The sequence below is a fragment of the Limulus polyphemus genome, unplaced genomic scaffold, assembly GCF_000517525.1.
Source record: "Limulus polyphemus unplaced genomic scaffold, Limulus_polyphemus-2.1.2 Scaffold463, whole genome shotgun sequence".
NCBI lineage: Eukaryota > Metazoa > Arthropoda > Merostomata > Xiphosura > Limulidae > Limulus > Limulus polyphemus.
Window position 1 is genome coordinate 406,951 of NW_013666073.1, and position 25,815 is coordinate 432,765.

A 25,815-nucleotide genomic window follows, 5' to 3' on the forward strand; every position below is an offset into this window, starting at 1 on the left:
AACTACTGAGTGGAGGGAAGGCAACTAGCTGGCAGAGCTCGATGCCAACTTTATGTTTTGATTGTATATACTATCATTTGAAGAACACTGTATTAATCGATTAATGAAATGTAATTTTTTCATGGGGCTGTCAATGAATAGGTTAGCAAATATCACTAATAGCCCAGCTCTATCTATAATGCATATTTAAGGCTACATGAAATATTTTGTGGACAGCCGAAATAGTGTGAAAAAGTGGTCTTATCAAAGTACATTCTCATATAGATAGGCCTACATAGCTGAGGTAAGAGCCAATTTTTTTGTTTCTACACATGTTTTTTAAAAAATGTAACTAAAATGTTAATATTATAAGTTTGTTTGTTTAGATAAGAAAACTTCACTTAAAAAAAAGAAACTTTTCACATTTCTCATGATCACTCGCTTGTAATTTATAACATTTGAGGTCTGAGGATATAACTTGATCTATTTGTTTACACTAAACTGTACCATTGTGAAATATTGGGGTTCATATACTGAGGAACAGGCTAATAGTACAATGTAAAGCAATAAAACTAAAATAAAGCAGATGTGAGAGGATAGAAAGGCTGTTAGGCTATACAATTTTAATTATCTGTTACAATCTGCAGTCATTGGTTATCTGCATCTTCCAACACTTCACCTCCTTTAATGAACTTATTAAATTTAAAGTGAATTGTTGGTAAATTTGTTGTTTTTTTCTTCATTATCCTGGAATAAGTATTATCTAGCCCAGATACTTTATTTTCTCTCAGATTTCCTATTTTGATTCTTATCAGCTCTGGCTTAAACCTAAAATTAAATTTCATTCAAGGAAAACAGATAACGATGTGGAGTTCTGCCTGCCTATTGCATTAATTCTTTATTAGTATTGTAGTCATGATTGTCATTTTACTTGTAGTTTTTCACTTGTATTCATATTTGCATGTTTCCTAGATCTGTGAAGATTTCAAGGAAAATTCTCCTCTTTGTGTCCAATGTGGTCTTCAACTAACAAACAAAGGTTACTCTTCTGTAGTGCGTCACTTTGGACTACAGCTGATTGAACATGTCATCAAGTTAGTACACTTCTGTGATAACTATTTATTGTAAGTAACATAGCTTGACTCTTTGGACTTTGAGGGAAAAAATTAGAGCAAGTTAGTATTTACAAATTTCCTCTTTCTAGCTTTACTTTTTTTTTCATCATTACTGATATTACTATCAACTTTTTAACAAAACAGGTTTTGATTACCTGTATGAGTTACATTTGTAACATAATTACTGTTTTTATATATACATACATATATATATATATATATATATGGAGTACATTTCTTTCTTCCCTCATTGTTAGTAGGAGACATTGTGTAAGTGAGATAATTAAGTAGGTGTGGACTACGATACTTGTCATATTGTGTAATGATGTAATCAACACTCTTTTAACCCTCTCCACACGGGTCAAAGGCCATGTATTGAACTACTGTTTTATGAATTTATGTCTATGAGTTTGGTATCAAATTTGAGATTATAATTCAAATTTTAGTATTATACATTATTTAATTTCTTAATTTAAAAGTAAATATTAAAAACTTAACTATCTTAACTATCCATTTTTGTGTATCACGTGGTATGTTAAATGCAGCACTGGTTCATATTAGATGTTTGTGATGCCCAATTACAAAGTCTATAGTTTCTTACAAATTAGGAACTTAAATTACTGATATTGACAAACTAAAATATACAATAAGAACCTCCTATGTTTTCTATTTACTGAGATATCACTCATGTACTGAATCAAACACAGTGGCCCTGCCCACCTATTTAAATTTTTTTGAAAACACTTCCTCATATACAGTTACTTCTGTCTTTGACTTGTGAATAACCAATTGAAAACTCAGAATGTCCCCCTAGTATCTTTCTCAGCCATTTTCAAGAATTATCATGTCAACTCGTTCTTTCAATACAAGACTTCAAGTTGGTAAGTTGAGTCTTTAGTCTGCTCGAAATTTCATATTTTTTTTTACCCAAATACAGCTTAGTTACTAAGCTTGATAAATTATAGTAGAATTCTATGGTATCAATGTAGTAATTTATATATATATAAAATCTAAAAAAAATGTTTCATTTCACATCCTCTGCTGCAAAATTTTAAAAGGTATAGCAACCTTTGGCAAGCTATAAACAAGTACAAAGATCATAAGGAGAAGATACAATTGTTTGCTATACTTATTTATTTACTGTTCTACGTTTTAAGAAAAATACATTTAAGAACTTATTTGTAAATAGTAATAATGTATTATATATATTATATATAATGTATTATAACTGAATTGTGACTGTATTTTACAAAATACTAGTCCACTATAACACGGCCAAGACAGGTCACTTTGTAAATGCCAATTTTATATTCTTGGATACAATAACATGAGTGCACATTGCAACTTCTGTGATGTTAGCCAGGCACGGCGGAAAGGTCAATGTAATAATATATATATATATAAATGTATAATATTATGACATTTAAGCTATTTAGACTAAACATTTGTGTTTGTGAGTTATAAGTTGTTGGTATTCTAGGCTGAAAAAAGCATAATTTGTATTTATTTCCTAATTTTTTATGGTTGTTATGAGATAAGTCAAATATACTGAACCTGTACAGAGATTTGATAGTGAAAATAATGGATACAATATGAAGTTTTTCTTTAAAAACTTTGATAATTACCTGGAGGTTATAAAGATTTTGTGTGTGAAATTTGAAAATTTTATGATGAATAAAAGTATTTTTAATCTTAAAATGAAAATTTCTTTGCATGTTGGATAGGCAACATGGGAAATGAAAAAAAGCATGAGAAAAACATTACTTAAAAACCTTTGGACTTAATAAAAAAAAATCTGATATTTTGCTTACAAAAGCCTTGTAATGTTTACTGATAATCTGCCAAATATCATAATTGTTTGCTTACAAATTTAAAAGTTATAGCATGAAAACTATAACATGCACAAAATGATTGAGGTCAGTCACAGGGACCAAGCCCATTGCTGAGAGAGTTAAATAATACATTGAAAAAGTAAACAATGCATTAATTTGAATCAACAAGATTCTTTACAAAAATCACTAAATTTTGTTAACTGCTTGTGTGATGGACAAAATTTGCACCAGTCTGTCATAATGTCAGCATGCAGTAGAATCCTCCATCAGTGGGAGTGTGACACACCTCCATGCGTAGTGGCTCTCTGTGTATTTGTGTTTGTAAATCCTCATATTTTTTTCTTGGCACTGTTGTTTACTGACATGTTTTTTTGGGTTTGCTGAGATTTGCAGTTTTCTAAATTTTCAAATTTTACTTGATTGAGTTTATTAAACTCAGCATGAATTCACAATTTAATGAGAATATTTCTGAAGTTGATAAGTTAATGCCATTTCTGCCGGGCGTTCTTTTCCTGTGGAAGATATGACAGCCATCTTCCATCATGTGGTGAGGTCCATTATGCAGCCGGGACCCTCTGCTCTTGTCCCTTCCACTCACTTTCCTTCCCTGAAACTGATTGGGATTAATTTTCACCTCCAGGTTTGCATTGTAAACTACGCTACCTAATGAATGACACCCTCAGACTTACTATGATTTTCTTCACCTTATTTCTCAGATATTTACAATTATTTATCTTAATCCATTGTTTTTTTACTCTTCCTGTTTGCTTTTACATAAGCTTTTGCTTGCAATTTATTTATATTTCCTCCCTCACTTGTTATATGTGAATATGCCACTTGTTTTTGGGCTCACCTTCTCTCCTGCAGTTTTATGCCTTGTACTCCCTACTTACTGTCTCCTTTGTTCTCCCTTTCAGTTATTCATCTTTCCCATTCTTGGACTCCTAACCTTCACAGTTACCTTTCCCAGTTTGGGGGTCAGATTCATTGTCAGCTTTTTACCTTTCTAAAGCTTTTCTCATTTTTTTTACTACCCTTCTGTGTTTCCCTCATGACCTTTCTCGGGAATCTAGAGCTCAACGTTTTTGCTTCCATGGCCCATTCCACTTCCTCTTCTATTTTTCTTCTTCTCTGTGTCATATGTTGTTGGAACCTTTTGGGAAGGGTACCAGGAATCACAAGTCTGTCTCCCATCAACTTTTCTCTGGGACCTTTGTTTTGTCCCTTTTCTTTGTTTGAAAGATTTTGGTGATGTCCCTGGTTCTCTGGTATCAAGCTGCCCGCCATCAATCTTCCCTCACATCTTTGTTGATTTTCACAACAGTCCGAACCTCAACCCACCAGTTCTATACCTTGTTCTGGCCCTTCACCCACTCCCTGTACCCTGTCCTGTGTACTGTATGTTCTCCAATTCTTATCCCACTTCCATCCAACATATTAGTCACTGGCCTAATTGTCGGTGATCACCCAGTCTTTTTTTTTTTTCCATTCCTCTTTGGTCCCAACCAGCTTCCCTTCACCTCCCAGCTGATCCTGTATGCCTTCAACATATTGGTGGGAGTGGTGGTGATGTTGGAATTATGGGAGAATTAACACATTATGAGGTCCACAGCCCCATTCTGTATTTTCACTCCCATCTCCCTTTTCTTTCCATAGAGATCAGGGAGTGGTAGCCAATTATCAACCTCTTTTCTCTCTTATCATTTCTTGGCAGTTTCATAATACTGGATGGTGGATTTCAGCTCAGCCTATGGATGACCAAGGTGTTTTGGTTGCCTTTCTCCATATCCCAATTGCCCTGTTCTCACGACATTTTCTCCTATTTATCCAACTTGATCACATTTCCAGATTCATACTTTTCAGTTAAGTAGAGTGTTGAGCCCTCTTTATTCTCATTTGCGTTATGTGGGCCTTCTCTTGACTTCATGTTCTGGGTTTGTAATCCATTTTATGTTGATGACAGGCTTCTTCCCACCTTTCTCTATGCATAATCCTCCCAACTCTCCTTCCTCTTCACGACTCCAGTCATATGGGGTGACCCATCAATTTTCCTAATCCTTCCTCACCATGACCCTAGTTCTCATTCACCTGGTAATTCTCTTTGACTTGTCTTGAGTGTGTACAACCCTCCCCCATTTGCTTACTTGTCCATTAATTATTCTGTTGAGGGATAGGTCGTCGACTGCTGCCAGATTGCTTAATGTGATGGGCAGAGATTCTTTTTGTGGTGCCTCAAAAATTGTTGCATTTCTGTGGTTGTGGTTCATTGAAAGAAATTTTATGCTTTTTAGTTAGGTTTTTCTTCATTCCACTTGTGCTTGAGCCAGACCATTTGATGATATCTTTACATTTTGTGCACTTTGCCTTTTTAAAATCATTGGGATTGACTGAAGTAGTCCCAAACCTGACTTTTTCTAGCTGCACCAGAAGAAGATGCCTTATTGATTTGGCAGAGGAAGAATTGATCCAGTGACTGGCACTTATCTGATGAAACAATGACCAGTCAGAGGAATCATTCAATTGTATTGTCCATTGCATGTGAAGTTAACTCTCTCTGTACAGGTTAGGTCGAATTGACCTAGTCACGTGACCCCAACTTAACCTTTAGAGTTTCCATAATATATGTCCTAGTATGCTTTAGGTATATTTGTGAAAATTGGCAAGCTTTTAGTAAATATTATAATTCTTTTGTAAAGAAAAAATCAGAATTTTTATTAAGGTATTTATGAAGTAATTTGCTAAGGATTTATTACTTTAATACATGGAGTCCAAGTGTTAACTGCTTCATGTGTAAAGTGATTTCCGTGTTAAGAATATAAATACTTTTCTCTATCTGAAAATTCTCAAATTTCTTTTGCATAATTTCTAAGACCTCTGAAATAGATTTCCAACTTTTTTTGAAGTTTAGATAAATCTTCATATTTTATTTGTTATTTGTTCTATCTCAATACAGACTAGATCAATTTGACTGACCTTGTAACCACCATTAAAAAAATATATATATATCATTTTTTTCTTTATAAAACTACTTCAAGTTGTAGCAGGAAGCTACATTTGTTTACACTAAATAACTTAAAACTTATTAACATTATACATCTGTTTCTAATTAGATTTTGTTTTATTGCATTTTGGACTGTGATTTTTAAAATTTCTGCCATATAAAGTTTCAAACTTTGGTAACATGAAACTAATGTTACACTAATGAAGTTACATGAAGCTCATGTTACTTGTGAGCTTTTAGACCTAGAGAGTGTACCTCGTAGAAAAGTTTTTGTAATTACAACAGAAATATATATATACATAAGAAATAAACAATTCAAATATACTAATATAACACAAGAAAATGAAAACTTAGGCACAAGTGAAATAGTTAAAATAGGTTTTAAATCTACTACATTTAATATTAAAATTGTTTATTTCTTATGTATATAGAAACTAATTTAACCTTATCTAGCCTAAAAGTTTCTAATTTTTACACTTTTAGTTACTGTTATAATAATAAATAAAGAATAGATAAGAAAAACAAGAAATATGGCACCTACCTGTGTAACCTTTTTTTTACCATTGACTGTTCTTCTGTGTTAGCTCTAATACTTTACACTAGTGCTACTAGTCCACAAAATAATTTTTTCTTTAATTATATAATACACAAAAGAATACAGAATAATAACACCTGAATAGTAGAGATAGTTCTTGGTCTGTGAGAATTTTTCTGGCTCTCTAATCATGTGACTTGAGCAGTTACAAATTCAACTATTCCCAGTGGGCACTCTTGCAAAAAATGTTTTTCCTATCATACCAAATTGTCAATTATCTGCAAGTCCACATGGTATGGTGACTATGGCAATGAATCAGTTGAAATCTAGGCTTTCTATCAGGTACAAATTTAATAGTAGTCGGCCTGAGAAAAATCTATTGGCAAATTGTAAATTAGAGCATGTCAGAGGTAGACGTGGAAAGTGGTTTCTGAATTTTCATTGATTGCTCTTTAGCCTTATTAGATTGAAAGATATAAAAATATAGGTTCAGTATATCGATGACAAAATTATAGAGAATATTTTACGTTAGGTTTCATAGTTTTCTAAGGGGTGGACAAAACAATCCAGAACAAATATCCAAATTCTCACACTAAGGGAATTTAAGGTTGTTTTTAAATATTCCCTTATACAATTAAGAGCTTAAAACTTATACAATACTAAAATTTGATTTATTATTTATGGTTTGATGTCAAGTTTGTTTGTATACCATAATATTTAAGTAGTTTAATAAAATTTTGAATATAACTCATTCAAACATTGTAATGTGCAGTTTGACCTTCCTGCATGCTAAGGGTTAATCACGCAAGCACGCACCTACCTAACATACAATCAGTCACGTAAGCACATTCATGTTCTCTTCCAGAGTGTAGTAGTCACCAGTTTCCTATATTTCATGGTATTGCTGATTTTCACGGTGAGATTTGCTTATCGACTGAAGTATGAACTCAAAACTACCACATCAAACATTTATAATTCTGTGAAAAGCGAAGCTGAAATAATTTTTAATTAAAATTAGATAGCTATAATTATTTATGATCAAATATAGAGAAAAAATATTATAGCTTTCATTCATAAATAGGGTACCTGTTTTAAAATTATTTTAAACAGTCATGCATCTTGCACTTTGACTTGGACATCAACAATATCAAAAACATTTGCAATAAAGATGACAAACAACTTCAGATAAATGTTTTTATATTCTTTGTTATGTTTTAGCTTACACTTTTTTCAAGGGTCTATGAATGTCATCTGAGACGCATTGTTAGCATGTGGAAAAAGCCAAGGTGCTAAAACTTACAAAAGTTTAATTCACATTTGTATAGTTGTATTAGCTCACTAATAATCAGTTATTTGCTGAGACCTTTACTGGGTTACTGTAGACTCTGGCTATATTAATTTAAAAAAAGGCCTGAAAAAAGAGTTAATAGACCAATCAGATAAGAATACTGACATCTGATGTTTCTTTTTGATGCTGTCTGGTAGTATAAGGACATCTGGCAGTTTTTTTTTATGATTTCTGAAAATAAATTATGGATCCAGACTTCTTGTAGACTTCCCTTTGATCAGTGCCTGTTTATACAATATTTAGTTTCTGATAAAAAAAAAAGGGAGTCTGGCCTTCTTGGACCCTTCTCCTAGTTCTGCACTGTGTTATACAACATTAAAGAATAGTTATTTAATTTCTGGAAAAAAATTGAGGGGTGGGAGTCAGAATTTCATAGACACTTTCCTGATATCCTCACTTGCCTATTCACTATTAAAGAATACAGTTACTAATTTCTAAAAAAGTGAAGGGAATTAGGCCTCCTCATACTTCTCCCCTAGATCGCTGCCTGCTTATGAAACATTAAAGGATACAGTTATAAATTAGAAATATAACAGAATATAGAAAACAGTAAATTTTCACTTTATATAACACTTAAGTATTAAGTAGCCAAAGAGTTGGTGCTGTTAGCAAGCCAGTTACCGTTTTTCTAGTCAGCAGCTCAAAATTAGTGACAGTGGCAAATAGCCTTAGGGTGAGCGAGTTTGGTGGCAATGTTAATCATCTAATCAAACCTGAGAACCTCGAATCATCAGATCATGCTGGCCTAAAGCTGAACAAACTTGAAGTAAAAGAAAACAAGAACTTATAATGAAGTAATGTGGTTTCAATACCCCAGAACACAAGATAGCCCATTATATAGCTGAGATGATAGAATGCTAGAGAAAATGGAATTTTTATGCTGACTTATACAAAGAAAAACATATAACAGAGAATAATTTTTTTGTTTTGTTGAATCTTGCACAGTTACATGAGGGTTATATGTACTAGCCTGCCCTAATTTTGAAGCTATAGACTAGAGGGAAGGCTGCTAGCCAACACCTCCTATTGCCAACTCTTGGATTACTAATGTCATATCCACAGTCCAGTTTGCTAACCACTGTGCTATGCTTAGCACAACAGAAAATCATTTGTAAACATTCAAGTATTAAGGGATACTGTAGAATTGGTAGTTATGAAAAATGGGTATATACATAGAATAGGCATGCAAAATCAGAGAAACAACAAAAAGTTAATTTCACACAAAGAAGATCCCATGAGCAAAAGCAAAGGAGAATATGTTATATCAACCACATTACATTTGCTATAACCAGTACTGTTGAAGCCTTTCATCCTGTTCCAGACCTCATCAGGCTGGCTGGTCTAGGTGCTGTATAGATACATAATCAATTTTCTATGGTGTGAACCTGATTAAGCAAATGAACTGTAATTATTATCAATATTATTTAAGTCATTTTCACATTAGATTTTTAGGGTAAGAATTAATAACATAATATTATTTACTTTAATTCTAGTATTGATTGTTTATTTATATTGATTATTATTATTATTTTATTTTTCATTTACCATAATTCATAAGATCTGGCAAACCAGCAAGCTCCATGTTATTATTTTCTTATATTCTTTCAGATTTAAGTGGAATGGAATGACTCAAGAGGAAAAAGTATTTATCAAAGATAGTGCTATGCAGCTTCTTGCAACAGTAAGTACTTTTTGATAAAATATTATTGCTGAAACTAAAAAGCATAAAATAAAAATTACTATGCTGTTACTTGCAGTAGTATATCATCTTGCATTGCTGGTGCTAAAGTTGGAAAATGAAGAATAAAAATTATTTTGTAGCTTCTTGCATAGTAAGTCATGCTGCATTGTTTGTTAAAATGGAAAAATTGAGGAATAAAATTATGTATATTTTTGCAAGTTGTATTATTTCTAAAAATGGAGAAATGAAGAATAAAATTTAGTTTGCTTTTTATAAGAGTATTTTCAGTTAGAGAAACAGTGAACTAAAAAAAGATATTTAATAAATATATACAAACATTTTTTTGGAGTTAATGAAGTAGGAATATAACTATTTAATACTCTATAGAGGGTTATTATACCAAAAATATATTCTCTACTTTCTCCCACTCTACTGCAGAGGTACTGTTCCATATAGCACACATTATGTAAATTTTCTATAAAAAAGCATTGTATTAGAATCAAAAGTAAAAATACCTTTACAATACCAGTGGTATATTTGGAAATTTCTTTTAATAAACTCATGTTGGCTGTTAAGTGTAACAAACAAATTATTTTTTTGTTCTCTTTCTGGAATTTTACAGAAGTCTTCGAAATAATTAAGATTTGAAGTTTGCAAGTTTAACTATAACATTTTAGTATAATTTCCATATCTTATAAAACAAGGATATTCAGTATAATTAAGTTACAATTTGAAGATCAGTTTATTTAATTTACAAAGCGAAATTTTCTGAATTGTCAATGTTGATTAATTTGTTCAACTATGCCAGAATAATTTATTGTGCCTTTATTTCATATACCTGAATATTTTGAACTTGTATGTTAACCTTGTCATCAGAAAATGTGTTAATTATTTTACATTAGATTGAGTACCCCCTATTAGTCCACTGGTAAGACTGAGGGCTTATGATGGAAAATATCGAGTTTTGATACCCATTGTGGACAGAGCATAAATAGTTCTCTCTTACATTTAATTATATATTACCTATAACCAATAGAAAGTCAAGATTTTTATTTGTCAAATGACATATTGTATAATGTTATGTTCTGAACAGTTAAATGTCAGTTTCACTCAGAGTACTAATATCATTCTCATGAGAAAGTTAACGACTAGCTTGGATGAATTTGCAATGACTCTTGTTGCATAGTTAGAAAGCCAGAAAATTGTTTAGAGGTAAGGGAATTTGTCTACTTTTTGCATGTATTAGTCTATATCCTTTGGTGCATTATTTAATTAGATAAAAATTAAGTGCATTACTAACATTAGTATGAAAAATTAGGGTTAAAAAAATGACAGCAGGAAAATATAAGATTGGTTAAGTATGTTATTTCTTGTTTTTCATGTTTATTCTTTATGTCTAATTATAAAAGTAACTAAAATGTAATAATAGAGATCCTTTTAGGTTAGTTAAGATTAGATTAGGTAAAATAATAATATTATAATGAACATGTTTCATGAGGCACACACATAAGCAGCTTGTAGTAGCTCATGGGTAATGTGAGCTGCATGTTCCCTGAGTGATTTACAACTTATAATGGTGCGGATAATAGTTAGACATGGTTCAAAGGGCAATAAAACAATAAAATGTAATTATAAATAAATGTATACTATTATGAACTTAGATTCTGCTTTGAGATAGGGTAGTGAAATAAACAGATAAACTATAAAGTTTTACTGAAGAAAAACGTTTGAAATGCATTTAGGAGATTTTTGGGATTACACAAAGGAAATTTGAGATTTTTGAGATGAAGAAAAGTATTTTTAATTTTAACATGAAAATTACTTTGCATACTGACTGTTCAAAATAAATACTCAATATATTCATGGATAAATCTTTATTTTATTTTATTAATATGATTTGTTGTATGTGAAAGATTTATAATATTAACTGAAAGACTGCCAAATTTTGTGAAGATATACACTATATTGAAAGTTAAAAGTATTAAATCTCTAAAGACTTTAAACAAGTACAAAGAGGTTGCGTGGTCAGTCAAATTGACCAAGCCTGTATTAAAAGGTTTTCACCATAAATCATAACTCCTAAGCTGTGGAGCCATCCATTAATAAGATAGTTGTATGCATCCATAATTTCAATGCTTTATCTGCTTCTTTGTTTAATACAAAATAATTTGATATACCTAAACACTGGATATCTGATAAGTCTGGTGCTTCACGTGAGAAATCTGACTCATTTGTTGACTTGCATAAAAAATTTTATTGGACTACTATTTGAGGAATTTATGTCAATAACTTTGGTATGAAACTTTAGATTATAATTCATATTTTACTTCTATACATTACTCAATTTCTTAATTTAAAAGTAAATATTAAAAAACACAGATAAATATTGATTTTTGTGTGTCACGTGGTATGTTGAAAACATTACTGGTTCAAATTAGATGTGTGTGAAGTCAAAATGCCGAGTCTATAGTTTCATACGAATTAAAAACTCAAATTATCGATATTGACAAGCTAGAATATAAAATAAGGTCTATTCTTTTCTATTTGCTAAGATATTGCTCATATAATAAATCAAACAGAGGCACCCTGCCCACCTCTTTCCATTTTTTGAAATGCTCCCTTTATATACACTTACTTCTATATATCACATGAATAACCAATCGGAAGCTCAGAATGTCCCCTAGTGGCTTTCTCAGCCATTTTAACAGGTTTAGCACCATTTTTTTTTTTTTGAACCAATATTTCAGTGAGGTAGGATGTGTCTTTAGTCTGCTCTAAATTTCATGTTTTTTTAGACTAAAATACATCTTAGTTACTAAACTTGGTAAATTATAGTGTAATTCTATGGTATTGATATAGTAATTTATTATTTTTTAGTTATTCAAATGTATATATAAAACCTAAAAAAAAAAATTGTTTCATATCCTTTAAAGGCTTAGCAACCTACTTCAAGCAGCAATCGAGTACAAAGTTTGTAACTAGAAAAGATAATTGTTTGATTTACTTCATTATTTATTGTTCTATGTTTTAAGAAACGTAAGTTTAAGAACTTATTTAAAAATAGTAATAATCTATATACATGTATAATGTATAATAATTGAAATGTGACTATATTTTACAAAATACTAGTCTACTAAAACACAGCCAAGACAAGTTACTTTTTACAGACCAAGGTCAGTTTTATGTTATTTGATACAGTAATGTGAGTTCACATGAGCCGCATCATTGTAACTTTTGTATTGTTAGCCAGGCATGGCTGAAAGGTCAATATAATAAAGTAATAAATATATATAAATGTATAATGTTATGAGATTTAAGCTAATTAGTCTAAACATTTATGTTTTCATGTTATAATTTGTGTTCATTCTAGAATGAAAGAGGCATAATTTATATTTATTTTCTAATTTTTTATGGTGGTTGCAAGATCGGTCAAATCTACTGAACCCATACAGAGATTAATTACTGAAACTAACAGATATAAAGTTTTTTCATAAGAAACATTTTATAACTATCTGGACATTATAAATATTTTGCATGTGTAATTTGAAAATTTTCTGATACATAAAAGTACTTTTAATCTTAAAATGAATATTACTTTGCTTGATAGATAGGGAACATGCAACAAGAAAAGAAAGACATAAGAAAAAAAATTGCTCTGCAAACCTTAAGACTTGATAAAAAAAAAATTGATATTTTGCGAATGAAAGCATTGTAATGCCAAATTTCATTAATATTCACTTATTAATTTAAAAGTTATAGCATGAAAACTAGCAATCAGAAAATAGTTACGATGTTGGTCCCAGGGACAGAGCCTGTGGTGAAAGAGTTAAAGAAACCTACCTATATAAAAGGTTTTGTAAAAATCTTAATAGATGACTTAAATAAAGATTTGTGTACAGTAAAACTTTAGTATTGTTACTCAATTTACTTATTTTTGTAGTTGGAATGAGGTGAAGAAAACAAAGTATTTTCTTATTTATAACAGGGAACTGAACATATTCTGGTGGAACATAGCCATATAAAATTTGCTTTGTCTCGAATCATTGTGGAAATGGTAAAACGAGAGTGGCCACAGCATTGGCCCAGTTTTCTTCAAGAGATGTATGAACTTTCAGCCATAGGGGTATGTTTCACAAAGAATTATTAAATTTATTCAACAGGGAAATAGTCGTATTAATTGGACTTCTTTAAAATAATTAAGTGTAAGATCTAGAATAGTTGTGATTTGCACAAATAGTTCAAAAAAAGATATTGAAATAGGTAAGAACCTAGCTGTCTAATTCTTATATTAAGATCATATAACTACATAACAGGGAAATTCAAAATTATAAAGTTTCTCCAGCATTCAGATAAATTAATTTAGAAATTTAAGGTTATACCTAACTTTTATTGTTAATGGAGGAACACATGTTTATGACAATTTATTTAGAGAAGGAAAGGTAATGTATTAGGGAATACAAAAAATACACAAGTACCATTCTTATTATTGCAGAATTTTAGAAAGATATTTGTAGAACGGTAATGGTGTAAGCAGGATAGACAGTAATAAGACATATTAGAAGAAGTATGGGAGGATGCATTATTAAAGAGGATCTTTTTGTCAGTAAATTTTCAGATAGTGATAGAATAAAACTAGTATGTGCAGAGAAGCTTCACGTTAAGTCTAGTGTACTGTATATAGTTCAGGCTCACATTATTATTCAACGTGATAGTGGGTAGCTGAAAGTAAACAAAAATTAGAAGGTAATTTATCAAATACTTATGTAGTTTTACAAGTTCAGAATACTGGCTATAATAGGTTAAAAATATAATGAATACATTAGTTTATTATATAATACAAGAGTGAAATGTTTAATGATTTCAGTGTGATGAATTCTGAGTGACTTTATGGAAGCTGTATTTGTACAGCAGTCAGTACATTAAACATGTAGTGATTTTTAAATGTTTTTTGTATGTTGAGTCTAAAAATCACACATTTTATTGGAACTGTGTTTCTTTTGTGTTTTTTAAAAATGTGTTTGTCTTATTACATATATGAATTGGATGGATTTTAAATATTGTTTGAATTTGTATTGAAGTTAGTCATGTAACAGCAATGAACTTAATATATATTAAGATCATTAGTTTTGATTGATCAGTGTTAGATATAGAATTATCACACGTGACACTATTAAAAACTAACAATTAAAAGTTTTAAGCGGATTTATTTCTTAGATCCACCTCAACTGAGCAAATGAATCTTTCTGTGTAGATAAAATTTTATTTGAGATTTTTGTAATCTTTCATTTATAACACAAATAAACACATTATAATAACATATTTAGATTAGATCATTGTACTAAAAGTATATGCTCATTTATGTATGTAATGAACTGTAACTCTTTGTCATTTGTTTTGAACCTACATTGACCGCACAGTAATACATAAAGCTCAAATCTTCTAAATATGAAGCTGTTATAGTGATAGAAGTTAAATTGCTGTTGGTCAGTTTGTTCTGTGAGTGAATTTTACACTTAGTTATTATGATTAATTGACTTATAGGTTGTATACAGGTAAGGTAATACAATGAATGAAATATAAATTTTTCAAAATAAAATGATTCCCAATAAAGTGCTTGCCAACTTGTTAATTATGTAGTGTGTGTGATTAATTTAAGCAACATTGAACTAACCATAATACAGCTTGTTTCTGATAAAATCACAATTGTTTTTCTGTAGCTTAGTGTTTCTCTTCTTTGACAGAATAGTAAATGTAGCTCTGTTTAAATATATACATTTTCATTTCTTTTGTTTAATTTAGGAAACGCAGAAAGAATTGGTGCTACTCATATTTTTACGGTTAGCAGAAGATATTGTAGCTTTTCAGAGCATTCAGAATCAGCGGAGACGACAGATTTATCAAGCTATGACTTTAGACTTAAATAATATAATCACATTTTTCCTTCAGACATTACAAAGTCATTATCAGATGTATGTTGAAATGGTAAGAGTTGTAAATTATCTTTATTGCATTTTGCATTACAAAGCTAATATTAAAAGTTACATTACAGAGAAAGTTATTCTGCACTAAATCTGAAATATACATAGTGTTGTAATTAGAAAGAAATAATTTAGGGAACCCAAGTGTTCTTGGTTTAATGTCATGAGTAGCAGAATGTGTGTGCGGGGAAGGGTTATTTACTTTTGGTGTACAGAGCATAGGGGCATGGCCAAGGCATTTCAGCCAGAACATAGGAAAGACATACAGCCAAAAAAAAACATTTTAAAAACAAATGCTTGTCCCTAATTCCTTCTAGAACACAGTCAGGGTTACATCTGTTCCATTGGAAATGCTAAACACATTTAATGATATATTTTTACATGTAACACACCAGTTTCAAGAAATAATTTCTAATCCTGATTAACATACCAAATGTCATGCAATATAAATCTATTTTTAAAAGAAATGTATATATGAATTGTTTTTGTTTTCAAATATTGCACAGTTAATTTGATGTTAAAATGTAACCAGGTAAATATTCTCATAAAAGTTCTATCCAATATTTTTTTTAATTCAAGAGAAACTTCCAAAATAATCATAAATTAACAGCGGAAAAATTAAAAACAAATATTCTAACTCATCAGAAATATCTTTATTTTGTAAATAAAAATATTATTAAATAGACAAAGTGTAAATTACTTTTTTACTAATAGTTTCCTGAAACTTGTTGAATGCTATTTTGTATTTTTGCAGCGGCAGGCTGATAAAAAAGAAGAGGTGAGTGATACTTGGAGCTAAATTTAAACTTTGTTTTGTAAGATTCTGTTGCAAAACTGATAATATAGGATATGAATTTTTAATTTTCCTAGAAAATATCTGCAGATCCATTTATTTACACTTGTAAATTTTTAAATTTGCATGTATTAACTCTTTTCAAAATTACAATAGAGGTTGAAAAATATTATTTGCTAAGTGAGTAGTTAGCTTTGATGGTAAAAACAAAAATTAATATCTCACACTAGTGTCTAAATTGAATTGTTCTCTTTTAAAGAGCTTTTTTTTCACTCGTATGAATACATACATATATTCATTCTACTAATACTAGTTTTTATTGTTTTATTTTCACAACTCAAAAAGTATTTTTTGATATTTTTTGTTGTCTTTCTATTGCTTTTAATTTATGTTGTTTTTCCAAGATAAATTGCTTGATTTGAAAAGTGTAAATATTGTATGCTTAACTATGTAATTGTGCATTTGTTTTAATTTTAAGATTTATATTGCAGATGATGGTTCATTGTAGAGTAGTTGAAGCTACTTTAATGACACTTGCAGGCTTTGTGGAGTGGGTTCCTATCTCTCAGATCACAAAAGAAAACAATATTCTTTTTCCAATACTGAGTCTACTTCTTGAAAGTCAACTACAGTTATATGCTGCAGAGTGCCTACTATTGATTGTCAGTAGGAAGGTTAGTTAGGTCATGAATCAAAAATAGTTTTGTCACTGTATTAATGTTCTAACTTTGGTCAGTTTGTTTATTTATGAATAACTTCATTAAAGTTATGTGAAATGTTTTGTTTTTTTATGTTTTCTCAAAGTAATTAAAGCTTAGTGAAAAGTTTGTATAGCTTAGATGTTAATTTTTACAAGTTTTAGTAAAGGAAGGAAACATATTCTACATTAGATTGGATGTTCATATCCATATGTAGCTTTATTAGTGGGAGTTTATCAGTTACAGAAAAAAAGTTAAGTGACCAATTTAATTTTTGTGAAGATAAGCCAGATTTGAACATTTTTTACAAGATGTAATTGAGATCTAACTAAGAATAGACTTTTTTGAAGGAGTTTAACCAATCTTTTTGAAAAGAGTTTCATTTAGGAAAGAGTGAATTTGGAAGTATTGAACAAAACCAAAGGTAAAAATCTCTGAAAGTAATAAGTATTATCTTTTGGCCAAATTTTCTAAAAGTATACTAGTTGGTACAGGTGTGATATGCAGATATCACATTTTCCTTCAGTGCATTTTTCATATCACAGAACATTTTAAGATTTTTCATAAAGTCCTAATTGATAACAGTAATATCAGTGAATTTGTAAACATAATGTTTATCCATCTAAAATCTTGAAGTTTCATGCATCTAAGAAACCAATAATAATGGTATTACCATTTATAAGGCAGTAATTTTAATACATTAAAAAGAAGTTAGGATCTCATTTCTTGGAATAGTTTATAAACAGATAAAAACTGAATGTGGGTGTATTTAAATCTGTTTTTAGAATTAAAAAACGTTTTCAGTTTTAAGGATGACATACCCATTTGGGGTAAGCACAGCCCAGTGATTAATGTTCTAGCCTGTGGATCCAAGCTTCCATGGTTTCATCCCATTACCAGTAATGAAAATCTTGCAACTCATTTTGGGGATGTGGGTGTAATGTAATAGTGATTGTGAAATCCCAATATTCAGTAGAAAAAAGTAGCCCAAGATTTGGTAGCAGGTGTTGTTAAGTAACTGCCATCCCTTTAGACTATCACTTCAAAATTAGGGACAACTAATATGAGTGAACCTTGTGTAGCTTTGTAGGAAATTCCACAAATAAATATCCTTAATTTTTGTCATTTATATATTTGCTTGTAGTGGCTATGCAAAGGAACATATAAGCTTTTCCAGTAGGTGGTTGTATCAAGGTTGGATTAACCTACAGGCTAACTAAACTGCAATCTTAGGTCCTCAGATTTTTGGCTCTCACTTTTTGTGTTCATTGTTTTCTAGAAATCATAATAAAGTGACAATCTTGCTCAGTAACAAATCCTTGAAGGTAGTGAAAACACTGAAGACCAATGAAGGCTGGCCAGTTTGTTGTGAGTGTATATTTTTCACACTGATATCTTCTGGAAAACATTCCCAACATTTTCCAAACAAATAAATCTTAAGAAAAAGAGGAATCACGTGGCTTTTAATTATGTCATTTGCATCACAAGTTGAAGTCATCATTGCAAGTATGAGTAGATAAAAAAAACTATGACTCTATGAGTTGAAGTTTCTTAAAAAGATATCTGTACATTCCAGCAGGTAAAGTTAATGACATTATATTGTGCTTTATGATAAGGGATAAGACTATATCATTCTACAGTGTGTTTTTTTTATTTAGATTTTCAGAAATCAAAATTTTTTCCTTTTAGTTGTACATTTTCATAGAAACTTTTTCACTGGAATACTATTATTTCTATGTTTTGGCAACTTTTTACAGTGCTTACCTTTCAAAATTGTGATTCTTTAAAAAAATTTTTTCCTTTTAAATCAATGATAAAATTTCACGACCTTCATATAGCTAAGACATTTTCTCACTTTAATTCTTGCCCAGCACAATGAAAATGCTAATTTGTATATCTATGTCAAGGTGAGAATAATTGATGTTGTCAAAATAATAATCAGTCACTCACAGCAGATCTTATATCACATGGTTCTTTAAAATGATGTCGTGTTTACCATCTAATGGATTTTGTGATTGATAGTATTGAAGAAATAGGCTAAATACTTGTTGAATGCATATTTTGAAAGGTAAGTATATAAAAAGTTGCAGCAACATGAAATAATAGCATTCCAGTGAAAAAGTTTCTGCAAAAATGTCATCACTAAAAGGTAAAAATGTTGATTTTTGAAAATTGAAGTAAACAAAACTGTAATACTTGCAACCTGTATATTATGATGTAAGAGTGCTATATACATTATAATCATTATGAGTCTGATATTAGTGGTATATCTATAGAATATAGCCTAGGCTAGTAGAAATGACACATCAGTTCTATGGCCAATTTCCATTGATTCTGAATCAGTTTTATACAATGTGGTTTTATGCTTCTATAATTAGGGACAAATTAAGTGGCAGTTTGGACCAGTGAGAGACTAAGAGAATTCTCAGTGGCCTATTGGTGGGCCAGTTGGGTTTGTGTTTTACATGTATAATATGAAGTGTCAGGCTTAGAATTACAAGTTCATCATATAGGCCTTATTTAAAATGTTTGTTGGGCCTGCTGCATACAAATATGATTTTGTTTTGAATTTTAAGACTGTTTAAGATCATATTGCCTAAAATAAGACCTGACTATCTGGTTTAAGATCTTGGCTTCTAGATTTAATTCATCAAAAAACTAATTTTTTATGTAGGCATTTTATTAATTTAAATTTCATTATGGATCAATTTCAACAAAACCATCTATTTATCAGTTCTAAGGTAAATTGACAAAAATGTCTTAGTAACATTCATACATGTAAATCTGATTGTAATTGCAATATTTTAGTTCTGTAATTATTCTGTATTAATCAGATTATCAAACTATTTTAAAATAAATTTCACCTGTGTCTGTCTCATAATCTGTAATTAATGTAGGCCTAATAGGTATTGAAGTACATAATGTGATTATGACTTTAGGATAATTAGAACTGCTGCTTATAGTGGTAGTTCTAACTTGTTCTGTTATTGCTATTGGCTCCCTTCCCTCTTTTTTTTCACAAACTAAATATGGCCTATATCTGATGGGCAGCATGGGCTGCTTAAAATACAAATTCAAGGCTGTTTATAGTTCCAGTTCACCCCTGCATCTATTTTTGTCTTCAAATGTATGTAATATTGCAGAAACCCCAACTAATATTAAATTTAAATGCACATCAAAAATATTCACATAAGTTTTCAATAAAACTAAAACAATTACACGTATGATATCTTCAGAATACTCCTAGATATTATATGAACAATTTGTAAAAGATTGTAAATGGCATCAGTGTGACTCCAAACAGTGTGAGATCATCTAAATATCACTGATAGTAGCTGCCTGCCAAAAAAGTGATTTATTGTCACTGTGAACATTCTAGAATTCATTATCAAAATCAAGGTTCCATTAAGATTACCAATAGTTGTCAAATTGTGCCGTGCCTAGTTTATAGCATCATATTACTGATTAGTGCTCATTTAAGTTAACCCTATTGCCACAGATCAAAGGCCGTGTCATTGTGTTTCTTGACTTGCATTCAAACTTTTATTGAACTACTATTTTATGAATTTATGTCAATAAGTTTGGTATCAAACTGTAGATTATAATTAAAATTTTAGTATTATACATTATTTGATTTTCAATTTAAAAGAATATTAAAAAACACGCCTAAACATTGATTTTTGTGTGTCACGTGGTATGTTGAATGCAGCACTGATACAAATTAGATGTTTGTGATGTCAAAATACAAGGTCTATAGTTTTGTACGAATTGGGAACTCAAATTACCAATATTAACAAGCTAGAATATAAAATAAAAACCTCCTATCATTTCTATTTGCTGAGATATTGCTCATGTACTGAATCAAACACAGTGGCCCCACTTACCTCTATCCAGTTTTGGAAACAGTCCCTTATATACACTTACTTCTGTATATGGCATGTGAATAACCAATCGAAAGCTCGGAATGTCCCCCACGTGGTTCTCTGAGCCTTTGCAAACTATTTGAGTGGGAAATCCTTTCTTTCCACTCTGGATTCAAAGAGGGTAAGTTGGCACTTTAGTGAGCTCGATATTTCATAATTTATTAGACCCAAATACAGCTTAGTTACTAAGTTTAATAAATTATAGTGGAATTCTATTGTATTGATATAGTAATTTATAATTTTTGGTTATTTCAAATGTATATATAAAACCTAAAAAAATTATTTCGTTTCACATCCTCCATGTGCAAAATTTGTTAAGTCTTACCAACCTATGGCAAGCAGCAAATGAGTACAAAGTTTGTAACTAGAAGAGATAATTGTTTGCAACACTTCTTTATTTACTGTTCTATGTTTTAAGAAAAATAAGTTTAAGAACTTATTTGTAAATAGTAATAATGTATTTTACAAAATACTAGTCCACGAAAACACAGCCAAGACAAGTCACTTTGTAAATGCCAGTTTTATATTCTTGGATACGGTAACATGAGTGCCCATTGCTACTTCTGTAATGTTAGACAGGCACGACTGGAAGGTCAATATAATAAAAATAATATATGTATAATGTTAAGAGATTTAATTCATTTAAACTAAACACTTGTGTTTTTCTGTTATAATTTGTGTCATTCTAGAACAAAAAAAAACAATTTATATTTATATCCTAATTTTTTATGGTAGTTACAAGGTCAGTCAAATTGACAGACCCTGTCTAGTTAGGGTAGAGAAAATAACAGACCAAATATAAAGTTTTTCTGAAACATACATTTGAAATGTATTTAGAAGGTTTTAGAGATTACACAAATAATATTTGAGATTTTTTGGATGAAGAATAGTTTTTAATCATAACATGAAAATCACTTCACACTTGGACTAGTAATGAAACAGATTCGATATTTTCACAAACAAATCTGTAGTAAAAATATTTCATTAAAAAATCTGATTTTTTGTGTACAAAAGACTTGTAATGTTACTAAATGTCTACCAGATTTTGTGAAGATACACATGCTGCATTAAAATTTATAGTATAAATACTTAATATATGCAAATGTGTATAAGAAGTTGTGTATTTTATACTGAGCCTGTTGCGAAAGGGTTAATGGTTTGTGATTCCTAATTCTATTATTTCTTTGCTCAGACTGATAAGCTGAGTAAATGAGCCAAAGATATCAGAGGAAGGAAGATGAAAAAGAGAGGCTGCTTGCCTTGAAAGGAACTCCATTGCTGACAACATTTTTCAAAGAGTCAGCAGTGCACTTGCTGCTACCACTGCTACTGATCATGTACAGAAAAATCCTAGATATTGATCTTCAACCACCTACTTGGAATCAAAAGGTGCAATTGACAATAGCCATCCAGTTTGTGATCCTGTCCAAGTTGCCATTCACCAGGGTCATTTAAACACTGACTGCATCAGTCAATATTTAAAGGACCCTGGTGAATGGGATGTAACACTGAAGGACCTTATGTTTTACTGGATTGACAAGGGGCCAGAAGAGTGCTAAAATTGGGATGCTGATTTTTCAAAGACCAAGTGTATATACCCCACCCAAAACTGATACCTAACAAAATCAATGTTCAAATATTTGAAGCCAAACAAACAGATCACCAAACTTGAATGACTCATTTATTCACCATCCATGAAAAAAGTGTATTGTTTTTACTGTTCTTTGTTGGCTACAGACAGGAAAGCCCTCTTTGCGACAGATGGTTTCAATGATAGGAAAAATGCATTTTCCATCTTCTCTGATCATGCAAAGAGTGAGCAGCACACTGCATCAGTTATAAGCTTCCTTGCCCATTGGAGAGTCTGCAACAGTCTGGGCATTGTTGATACTCATATTAAAAACCAGGTTCTTCAAGCACGTGATTATCGAAAAAATGTTCTGAAACATTTGGTCAAAACAATAATTATTCTCTTCCATTCTGAGATAGTGATGAAATAGTTGGCTTCATGAACAATAGCAACTATCTAGGGATAGTGGAAATGATTGCCAAGTTTGAATCTTTCCTGTCCCAGCATATCAGTGAACACACTAATCATGGATGTGGACACACATCATATCGATCCAAGACCATTCATCCTTGCTAAGAAGATCCTATATACAATAGTAAATGAAGTCAAGGATGCTGACAATTTTACCATATGAATTGACTTGACTCCTGATGTATTGCACTTGGACCAGCTCACTGTGTATTCTGCAAAATGTGCTGCTTATATATAGAACCAGTTGAACATTTTATGACTTTTATTAACATCTCAAGCCACATAGGTGAGAAACTTGTGTCCTATCTACTCTATTTTTCTCAATGTATGAGATTGACATCAGCTTCTGCAGAGATCAGAGTTATGACAATGCCAGCAACGTGAGTGGCAAATATTCTGGAATGCAAAAAATGATCAAAGGGTACAGTACAATGTCCTGGCTGACTACATCGCTTTAACCAAATGCTCTCTAAACCTTATTGGGTTGCTGTTTGAATTCTCTCATTTTTTGGATTTGTTCAAGAACTGTACAACTTTTTCTCGGCTTCAATGAACCATTGGTGAATCCTCACAAAATTTCTGCCAAAGAGCTCTAAAGTACCAAAGTCATTGTCTGAGACTCATTGGAGCACTAATGCAGAGGCTATCAATGCCATTTTTGAGATATATCACAATCTCTTTGGGGCTCTTTAGAAAATCCAAAATGACAAAAGCCTGAAACAAAAAAAGATGCTAAGAACTTGGGTAGTATTCCAAGAAAATTTATAATGTATGTATTTAATAGTCTTTTCTTGTGTCTTATGTATGAAAAAAAATCTTAAAAGGTGTGAATAAGTCAACAAAAGAGACAAACTTATTAAGTTTTAAAGTTTTCTGTAACAAGCACTTTTAGTAACTAAAGTTTTTTTTTTTCTTACAAATCTAAATAGCGTGACCAAATACCTACGTTAACAAAGCCTTTCCCCTCAACATGGATTCCTGTTCGTGGTGAGGGGACCTTCCAGGGAAGGTTCTGTATTTTCAGTTCCTTTCTCTGGGATCTAAACATCCAGCCACGTGTTTGCTGTGCGTGGTGACCCGTGAAGGGGAGGAGAGGATCATGGTGGTTGAGTGGTGTCTGGGGCACTGCAACACACCACTTTGGCCTTCAATTCCTGTAGATGTGTGGCCTTGGGGTGTCCCCCCCAGGGTCAATCAGCTGGTTCACTTGAGCTAGGGTGTTGTGGACATCATGTCTAATGCTGGTGTTTGGGTATAGTGCTCATGAAACCCTGATGTTGCTGCAGTGTCCTTGTTTGACATTGTAGTGCATCCCCTTGTAGGACTCCATGGTGGGTGGGGTCAATTGGCACTGAATCCTTTTTCTTAATTATGGATCCCCCAATCCAAATGAAAAAATAGTAAAAACTCCGCTTATTGGTTAAACGACCACGCCTAGAAGACTCTGCACAGCCATCTACGCCACAAGGTGGCCCTGTACCTCGCTTTCTAATCTTACATTCACTATCTGATAAATCTTTAGGGCAAATGTCCCCCATTTTTATTCAGAAGGGCTTAAAGGGGCTTGCTGGCTCTCCAAAGTCAGTTAAGAAACACCATTCTGGAGACATCTTGGTCGATACATCCACAGTTAAGCACAGTGAACTCCTCTTGAATTCAAGGGCCATTGGGGATATACCTATTGAGGTTACTCCCCATGCTTCCTTGAATTCATCACGAGGAGTTATTGTTGAGAGGGACTTGAAGTCTATCTCCGAATCAGAGATTCTTGCTGGTCTCTCCAGCCAAGGAGTTTCAGTTGTTCAATGGATCTCCACTCGTAAGGATGGTGTTATGGTGCTGACCTCAGTTCTTATTTTGATATTTTTATCACCACGTCCACCAGACGCTGTTAAGGCAGGTTATTTGAACTGTAAGGTACGGCCTTATATTCCCAACCCTCTCTTATGTTTACAGTGTCAGCGGTTCGGTCATTCAGTGACATCCTGTCGTGGTTCTATGACGTGTGCTTGTTGTGGTGGGAAGGACTACGATGCCTATGAATGTAAACTGGACCCGCACTGTGTTAATTGTAGTGGTTCTCACCCCTCTTACTTTAGGTCTTGCCCTAAGTGGGTGGAGGAGAAAGAGGTACAGCGTTTGAAGACTGTTCACATCATTTCCTATCCAGAGGCTCGGAAGCTATTGTTCCCTACTCCATCTCAGACATATGCCACTGCACTACGCTTCACTGCTACAGTGGGAGTGCAGACGGACCTTTCCGTGCCTCCATCTGAGTCTTTTTCACACCATGTGAGAGGTCTTCTGCCCTCCATGGTTAATAGAGTTGATAGGTCTACGTCGACTACAATCTCTGTCCCCACTATTCCTTCCAGTGATTGCCTGGGTCAACCTCCTCGGGCACCAGCCTCTGGTGTCCGTGTGAGTCATTCTTTGGTCCCTAAAAGCAGGACAATCATTCGATCACGTCCTCACTCGTTGGATTCTCACACTGATGACAGAGATCTGTCCACTCGATCAAAGGCAGGATCCATGGAGGTCGATCGACATCCCTCTAGTAAAGAAAAACGCCGTGGTCGTAAACCGAAGGGTTCTCCACCCTGTTCTCCTAAACATACATAACAATGGCCACTCTGGTACAGTGGAACTGTCGAGGTTTTCATTCTGATCTCGATGACATTAAGGCCTTGATTGACTCTTATCATCCCGTGTGTCTATCCTTGTAGGAAACATTCCTGAAATCTGCTGATACAGTCACCTTTCGGCAGTTTTCTATGTACCGGAATGTCAGGTTGTGTGATGGGTGGGTGCATGGAGGGGTGGCACTGCTGGTCGACCAGCATGTGCCCTCCTTATCTGTGTCCCTTGATACACCTTTGGAGGCCATAGCC

At 32.1% G+C, this 25,815-nt stretch overlaps 1 protein-coding gene across 2 annotated transcripts in view; it reads left to right on the forward strand.

The window, feature by feature from the left end:
* Window positions 1-25,815, forward strand: part of LOC106458435 (exportin-5-like) — a 137,640-nt gene that overhangs the window by 8,818 nt on the left and 103,007 nt on the right. For both annotated transcript variants that reach the window (XR_002610372.1, XM_013917949.2), the window contains exons 2-7: window positions 952-1,073; window positions 9,419-9,491; window positions 13,477-13,614; window positions 15,291-15,473; window positions 16,224-16,247; window positions 16,754-16,936. Coding sequence is in view for 1 of the 2 variants with exons in the window: in XM_013917949.2 (XP_013773403.1) it covers window positions 952-1,073; window positions 9,419-9,491; window positions 13,477-13,614; window positions 15,291-15,473; window positions 16,224-16,247; window positions 16,754-16,936 (723 nt within the window). In the remaining variant the exon portion in view is untranslated. The remainder of the gene's footprint in view (window positions 1-951; window positions 1,074-9,418; window positions 9,492-13,476; window positions 13,615-15,290; window positions 15,474-16,223; window positions 16,248-16,753; window positions 16,937-25,815) is intronic.